Genomic DNA, 8151 nt, shown 5'->3' with positions numbered 1-8151 from the left:
ATCTGGAACCAGCACGGACAGATTCGGATCTTCCAGCACGGTGTTGGTCCGTGTGGAGGTGAAGAAGACTGCGGACAGAGGAGGAGGAGAGGGAGGAGGAGGAGGGGGAGATTCTGCAGCGCCTCCTTGCCGCGCCGGGAGCGCGCCGCGCGGCTGAGGAGAGGCGTGACGCGCCCGAACCGCATCTCCAGGATGGCAGGTAGGTCTCCGTTTGAATGAGGGAAGATCACTGCTGTAGTGACGGTAGCACGGCTCAGTTCGTCCCGGTTCGGCCCGGTTTGTAAGTATCGGTTGATCGTGTGTCTCTACAGCTCCTCCTGCACGGCTCTCCGGAGGAGGGAGGAGGCTCACGACGTGGACCTCAATCCGTGTCGTTAGCACGTTCAACCGGCACCGGACCGGACTGGACCGAGCCGGGTAAATGGGGCACGGATATTTTGCAGCTCCAAACCCGGGACAGCGTCAGTAGCGCGGGTTAAAGGCAGCGCGAGGCAGCGGGGGAGAGATGGGTGTCAGCAGGTTGTCCGATAATGGGGTCAGTGTGAGAGGAGGCCGAGCCGAGCCGAGCTGAGGTGAGCGGCCTAGAAACACTGCTGGATCCAGAACATGACCGGAACAGAACCAGAACCGGGCTTCCGGCAGAGCGCGAGGACGTCAGTGTGACAGAATATTGATTTGATCGATGATGAACTCAGATCAGCTGACAGTTATTTATGTTTTTAATAATTCAGAGTGGAACCAGAAATATATTCAGGATCAATGAGGTCTGTTTCTATTGATTAATGATTGATTGGCTTGTGATGATCAGGTGATTAATCGATTAGAACACCTGCTGGAGCCCCGTATTTCCTGTTTCCTCTCTGACTTTCAAAATAACAAAAAGGACTTTTTCTGTTTTTATTTAGAAAAAAACAATGTTTGAAAAGTATAATCAATAAACTGATCAATGATCACCTTCATGGGCCTCTGAGGGCCGCAGCCCCTCGGTAACCCTCGGGAAAGCACGGGAACCCACGTGGAACCTCGGTAACCCACGGGAACCCTCGGTAACACTTGGTAACCCTCGGAAACCCACGGGAATCTTTGTGAACCTTCAGAAGAAGCTAAGTGAAGGAGGGTAGAAAGCTGTAAAAGTATGTTTCTTCTTTGTTTTATTTTGGTGGAACTTTAAAAGATAAAACCCAGTTACACCGTTTGTATTTTATTTTGAAAGTTCAGTGTGTTGACTCAAGGTCCCCTTCCTGCCTTTCTGTCTCCATGACAACATGTTTAAAGATGACCTTTGATCAAACGACCCCAACCTCCAGGTTTGGTTCTGAACTCCTCAGAGGTCCTGATGACCTCACCGTCACCATGACTACGCTCCCATTACCCACTAGTGGGCGTCGTCACGTTGACACGTGTGCGCCATAACAATTTGCTCCCAGACGAGATTCTCCACATTGATCTCATCTTCATTAAATCAGTCGGAGCTGCAGAGACATAAGAATTGATGGATGATGGATGATGGATGATGGATGATGGATGGATGAATGGATGGATAGATGGATGATGGGTGGATGATGGATGGATGGATAGATGATGGATGGATGGATGGATGATGGATGGATGGATGGATGGATGGATGATGGGTGGATGATGGATGGATGGATGGATGGATGGATGGATGGATGGATGGATGGATGGATGGATGATGGGTGGATGATGGATGGATGGATAGATGATGATGGATGGATGGATGGATGGATGGATGATGGATGGATGGATGGATGGATGGATAGATGATTGATGGATGGATGGAGGATGGATGGATGATGGATGGATGGATGGATGGATGGATGGATGGATGGATGGATGGATGGATGGATGGATGGATGATGGGTGGATGATGGATGGATGGATAGATGATGGATGGATGGATGGATGATGGATGGATGGATGGATGGATAGATGATTGATGGATGGATGGATGATGGATGGAGGATGGATGGATGATGGATGGATGATGGATGGATGGCTTGGTTGAATGATTGATTGATTGGTTGATTGATTGATTGATTGATTGATCGCTTGATTGATTGGTTGGTTGGTTGAATGATTGATTGGTTGATTGATTGGTTGGTTGAATGATTGATTAGTTGAATGATTGATGGATTGATGGATTGATTAATGGTTCTCAGGGCCTCCTGATGGGCCCTCGGCTCTCAATACTACCAGACCTCCGACCCTTTGAGGATGATGGACCCAGTGATCCTGCCTGGGCCCAGCTCCAGGACTAGGACCAGGACCAGAACCAGAACCAGGACTAAGACTGAGATGGACCTAACAACCTCGGTGTGCAAATGCACACTTGGAGTGATCCTGCTGGTGGCTGGCACGCTGGTTTCCATGGTGACCTCAAGCTCACCTGCTGCAGGTAAACTTACTTTTCTTTTAGTTAGTTAGTCCCCAGGTTGGTGCTGTGTAGCTGACCTCTGACCCCAAGTGTCAGAGCATCAGGGACCGGTGTTCAGTCAGCTTGGGGACTGGTCCACCTGGTCTTCAGTCCCAGGTGTGTTAGTGAACAGTGTGTTAGTCAACAGTGTGTGTTAGTGAACAGTGTGTTAGTGAACAGTGTGTGTTGGTGAACAGTGTGTGTTGGTGAACAGTGTGTGTTAGTGAACAGTGTGTGTTGGTGAACAGTGTTAGTGAACAGTGTGTGTGCTGGTGAACAGTGTGTGTTGGTGAACAGTGTGCGTGTTAGTGAACAGTGTGTGTGTTGGTGAACAGTGTGTGTTGGTGAACAGTGTGTTAGTGAACAGTGTGTGTTGGTGAACAGTGTGCGTGTTAGTGAACAGTGTGTGTTGGTGAACATTGTGTGTTGGTGAACAGTGTGCGTGTTAGTGAACAGTGTGTGTGTTGGTGAACAGTGTGTGTTGGTGAACAGTGTGCGTGTTGGTGAACAGTGTGCGTGTTGGTGAACAGTGTGTGTGTTGGTGAACAGTGTGTGTTGGTGAACAGTGTGCGTGTTAGTGAACAGTGTGTGCTGGTGAACAGTGTGTGTTGGTGAACAGTGTGCGTGTTAGTGAACAGTGCGTGTTAGTGAACAGTGCGTGTTAGTGAACAGTGTGTGTTGGTGTTACTGTCAGTGTGAAGAGGGTCTGTGACTCACCGCTCCGCCTCTGTCAGCTCACTGTAGGTGAACAGTGAGACTTACAGTGCAGTGCGCCCCCCTGTGGCCGAGGGCCGAGTTACCTCCTGGTTCATCTCTGTCATAGAGCTGCAACTGATAGACTGCAACTTTAAACTGTCAAAATAAAAGAATAAATGGAGAATGAAACAGGTGTTTTTATCTGTTCTATCCATAATCTATATTCATCTATATCTATCTATCATTTATGTGTGTGTTGGAGGGCGTCGTCTCCTGAATACCAATGACTCCTCTACGTTCGGCATGTGATGCCACCGCAAAGCACAGCATCACCACGGCAACGAAGTCGAGACCAGATGAAAGAGACCCAGTCAAGGCTGTGTGTGTGTGTGTGTGTGTGTGTGTGTGTGTGTGTGTGTGTGTGTGTGTGTGTGTGTGTGTGTGTGTGTGTGTGTGTGTGTGTGTGTGTGTGTGTGTGTGTGTGTGAGAGACACACAAAGACAAATAGGTTTAAACTGACTGCAGAGGCATGAAAAACAAAAAGGAAAGATGCAGCATTACAAACAGGAAGTGGACGTCCTCCTGATCTGATGGGAATCTGTAACACTTTATATGTTCTCTTTAAACAAAGATGTTAACACGAAGATGTTCTCTTTCAACACAAAGACGTTCTTGTGTAAAAACGCACACAATAAGAACTAAAGGGATTCATTGTACATGTACGGACGCTGTGTAAAATGTAAATAAAAACAGAATGTGATCATTTGTAAATCATGTAAACTCATAAAGACAACATATTAAATGTTGAAACTGAGAAATGTCGTTGTTTTATAAAAATATCTGCTCACTTTGACTTTAATGGCAGCAACACGTCTCTAAAAAGTTGTGACAGGGCCATGTGCACTAATGCATCCCTGTACCATCACAGATGCTGGCTTTTTAACTGAGCGCTGATAACAAGCTGGATGGTCCCTCTCCTCTTTAACCTGGAGGATGCAGCGTCCATGATTTCCAAACAGAATCTCAGATTGTGATCCATCAGACCTCAGGACAGTTTTCCACTTCACCTCAGTCCATCTTCAATGATCTCGGTCCAGAGAAGGCGGCGGTGTTTCTGGATCATGTTTCTATCTGGTTTCTTCTTTGGAGAGTTTTAACATCATTTGTGGACGCAGCGATGAACTGTGTTCACAGACGATGGTTTTCACAAGTGTTCCTGAGCCCATGCAGTGATTTCCACTCCAGAATAGTGTGTTTTTAATGCAGTGCTGCCTGAGGGACCCTCAGATCGGGGGGTGCCTTCAGGTCGGGGGGGCCCTCAGGTCGGGGGGGCCCAGTGTTTGGTGACGGTGCAAACTGAAGTTGAACTGAACTTCTGTCCGACAGGTGCACTGGACTTCAACAGGACGATTGAGCCTTCGTCACATCCTTCATCATCATCATCCCCTCCCAGGCCCTTAGCCCCCAGGTGGCACTCAGACTCTGGTTACCATGGTAACAGTGGCAGCGCTGCCTCGGCGGAGGACTCGGACTCTGGCGCTCAGGGGATCCACCTCCTGCTGAGACCTCCAGACCTCCTGTCCCCCAGTCTGCCCCCACCTCTCCCCCCGCAGAGCCAGCCCACCCTCACCCCTCCTCCCTCCTGGGAGCAAGGCCCCTCCCTAGAGGAGGCCTGGGGCTCCGGGGACTACCTGGAGACACTGTCCTTCATGGTGCCTGATGGCGAAGAGCTGGCCCTTGCTACTCCGCTGCCCAGCCACCCCCATGACCCAGACAGTGGGGGGGACTGGGTCTCTTACGACACCGCCTTCCCCACCCGTCCCACTCTCCCCCTCTCCTCCCGCCTCCCTCTCTCCCCGTCCTCCTCCACCCCAATTATCCTCCTGCACACTCGCCCTGCCCACCCAGACGTCTTCCCCACATGGGACGAGGACTACGACCTGGAGGATATGATGCCTCTGGAGCCGACGGAGCTGCTGCTGCCAGACATGAACAGTCTGGAGTACTACACCAACCTGCTGGCCCGGGAGCGGGACCGAGGCCAGGACTGGGAGCGAGACCGGGAGCGGGAACGAGACTGGGACCGAGGCCAGGACAAGGACATTCACACCGATCCCAAACCGCCCATTTCTCCTACAACAACACAAACCCACCATCCTCCTCCCACCCCGCCTCTGAGCCCTGGTCCTCTTCCCGGTTCGGAGCCCAAGAAACCCACCCCCCCCAACCCTCCCCTCACCCTCTCACCTGCTCTCATAGGTGAGGAGAAGCCCCCAGCTCCGCCCACAATCCCCAAGACTCCTCACACCCTTTCTCCCCCTGCTCCTAAACCCAAAGAACCGGTCCCAGGAAGACACTCTCCTCGTCCCCCGTCCAACACCACCGGCCGGGTCCCTCCCCCTCCCCCACTGGGACCGCCCACCCGCCCTGACAGACCAGAGAGGCCTTTAGTGGTCACTGAGAAGCCAGCGAAGGTTCCGCCCACCAGGACCACCACCAAGGCGACCACGACAACGACCACCGCCGTCACCACCACAACCCAGATCACCGTCATCAGCCTTACCAGAGCCCCCCCGCTCACCACGCCCAGAGTGGCACAGACCCCGCCCACCAGGCAGTACCTGTGCAATGTTACCAAGCCAGACATGTACCTGGTCAGAGTAGGTAAGATCCCTAGGGTCATGTGACGGTTCCTCCAGGTGCTGCACAACATTAGTTTGATGTGTTTCTGTTTGTCCGGCAGTGAGCCCCAAAGGTTCATCAGCTGGTTTCAGTCAGGTACGAGATGTTCTGAGGAGGGAGTTCAACCGCTCGGTGGAGCTGCAGGTATGAACACCTGTACCAACACCTGCACCAACACTAGCACCAACACCAGCACCAACACCTGTACAAACACCTGCCTCGGTCAGCTCAGGGTGTGGTCTCTCGTGTTCTCACCTGTCCAAATTAAACCTGCGCCTTGAACTAACCTGGGTGATGTCAGATGATTGACAGCTGTCTGTTTCCTCTCCAGTTCCTCAAAACTCAGTCCAGTTTTGCCTTTCGTGTTGTGTCGGGACCGCTGATCTTCACCGCCATGTCGGTCATCAACGCCCTCCGCCAACCACCGCGCAGCTCCGGCCCCATTCCCACCATGTCACCGCTGTATGCCATACCTGACCTCAGGTATCAGATCCACTCCGTGCTGCAGTTTGTCCCCGCCCACATTGACGTCCGAGTCTGCAACTTCAGCGAACGGGTGGAGCGAGGGCTGGTGATGGCGTACACAGAGACACGGAGGCGGTCGCATGTGGCAGGAAACGTCACTGTACAGGTGAGTCTTCCTGTACAGGTGAGTCTTCCTGTTCGTTGCCACTGTACTTTCAGGCTTTCACTTGCAGCAGTATTAATTATTGTTTATTGATTGTTATTCAGAAGCTTTCGTCCCCTTACACAGCTGTTGAACATTACGATGGGCGTGGTCCGGCCGGCGGCAGGGAAGAAAGTTCCCGTCGACGTCATGTTTGCGGTGCGTGATGGGCGGGGCTACCTGCCGGGTTCAGAGGTCAGTGAAAACCTGAGGAAGCTCAGCCTGGTGGAGTTCAGCTTCTACGTTGGATTTCCTGCCGTGCAGATTGCAGAACGTACGACACACACACACACACACACACACACACACACACACACACACACACACTCCATGTTTTCAATACCTGTCGTTAAATGGTCTGGGGGCGGGGCTTCAACATGATTGACAGGAGGTTAGAACACATGACACGTGAAATATTCAAAAGTCCGTTAAAAACAATCACGAAACTAATGTTGTTACATGTAAGGAGTGTTTTAAGTGTGTGCTTCTGTCGCAGCCTTCCACTACCCAGAGCTGAACATGTCTCACCACCTGCGCTCCACCTGGGTCCGGACAGGTACGCAGAGTTCTCAGTGGCTCAGACGGTGTGTCTTCCAGACACATGTGTGACAGCCATGTGTCCTCTGTCCTCAGTCCTGCTGGGGGTCCAGGAACAGCTGGTGGTGGAGAGGAGCTTCAAGGCTCGTCTGGAGAGACGTCTGTCCCTGCTGCTAGAGGAGGGACTGCAGGAGACCAACAGGAGGCGCTGGAGGAGAGCCACGGCGGTGGGCAACAACAGCCTGCAGGTAACGGAACAAACCCATGTCACCAGGAACATCCAGGACCTGAAGGTGTCACATGACCTCACCTGCTGTGTCTCAGGTGGTGCGGGTGGCCAGGCTGTCCGGGACGGAGCGCCCCCTGGAGATCTTTTATTTTGTGGAGGGACCGGCTGGAGGAAGAATTCCAGCCGAGGTTACTGCCGCCACTCTGAACCGTCTGGACCTGCAGAGAGCCGCCATCGTCCTCGGTCACCGAGTCCAGAGACCGCTGGCCCAACGTGAGCCCAGACCTGAACCAGAACCTGTCCTCATCCGCCCTCACCCGTCCTCATGTCTCTCTCCTGTTTCTCACCCGTCCTCACCTGTCCTCACTTGTCTCTCACTTGTCCTCACCTGTCTCTCTCCTGTCACTCACCTGTCCTCACTTGTCTCTCACTTGTCCTCACCTGTCTCCAGCTGTGGAGACTCTGTCTGTCCCCCCGGCGGAGACTCAGAGTAGCAGCATCTGGCTGATCGTCGGTGTGGTTGTCCCCGTCCTGCTGGCTGTCTTCATCATCATCATCCTCTACTGGAAGCTGTGCGGCTCCGAGAAGCTTGAGTTCCAGCCGGACGCCATCAACACCATCCAGCAGCGGCAGAAGGTCAGAGGTCAACAGGAAGCCGTTTAACCTGTGACATCAGAGGTGAACAGGAAGTGGATTAACAACGAGGTGTCCTCTCTCAGCTGCAGGCTCCCAGCGTTAAAGGCTTCGACTTCGCAAAGCTTCACCTCGGTCAGCACAGCAAAGACGACATCATGGTGATCCAGGAGCCCGGCCCCCTGCCTGCCCCCGTCAAAGAGGCCACACCCTCTGACGGCGGAGACCTCAACACCCCCAAATCCAAAGGGTCGTCCACCAAGGCAGCACGGT

At 52.6% G+C, this 8151-nt stretch overlaps 1 protein-coding gene across 8 annotated transcripts in view; it reads left to right on the top strand.

The window, feature by feature from the left end:
- The first annotated feature begins 108 nt into the window (after nt 1-108).
- LOC138636214 (UPF0606 protein KIAA1549) overlaps nt 109-8151 on the top strand; it is a 16675-nt gene continuing 8632 nt past the window's right edge. For 4 of the 8 annotated variants that reach the window (XM_069724118.1, XM_069724119.1, XM_069724121.1 and 1 more), the window contains exons 1-10: nt 1960-2416; nt 4517-5794; nt 5874-5956; nt 6144-6443; nt 6567-6753; nt 6976-7035; nt 7113-7264; nt 7341-7518; nt 7697-7881; nt 7965-8151. The exon at nt 7965-8151 is cut by the window's right edge and continues 19 nt beyond it. In XM_069724118.1, coding sequence (XP_069580219.1) covers nt 2236-2416; nt 4517-5794; nt 5874-5956; nt 6144-6443; nt 6567-6753; nt 6976-7035; nt 7113-7264; nt 7341-7518; nt 7697-7881; nt 7965-8151 — 2791 coding nt within the window. In that variant the 5' untranslated portion in view covers nt 1960-2235. Of the gene's footprint in view, nt 200-311; nt 1134-1959; nt 2417-4516; nt 5795-5873; nt 5957-6143; nt 6444-6566; nt 6754-6975; nt 7036-7112; nt 7265-7340; nt 7519-7696; nt 7882-7964 lie in introns of those variants that run through there. The other 4 variants (XM_069724115.1, XM_069724116.1, XM_069724117.1 and 1 more) reach the window with 4 other exon arrangements.

Source organism: Brachyistius frenatus, unplaced genomic scaffold (genome assembly GCF_029030835.1).
Source record: "Brachyistius frenatus isolate BFR_SWC_R1_liver_20210118 unplaced genomic scaffold, ASM2903083v1 Contig_362, whole genome shotgun sequence".
NCBI lineage: Eukaryota > Metazoa > Chordata > Actinopteri > Embiotocidae > Brachyistius > Brachyistius frenatus.
This window is presented reverse-complemented; position numbering and strand designations above follow the sequence as displayed.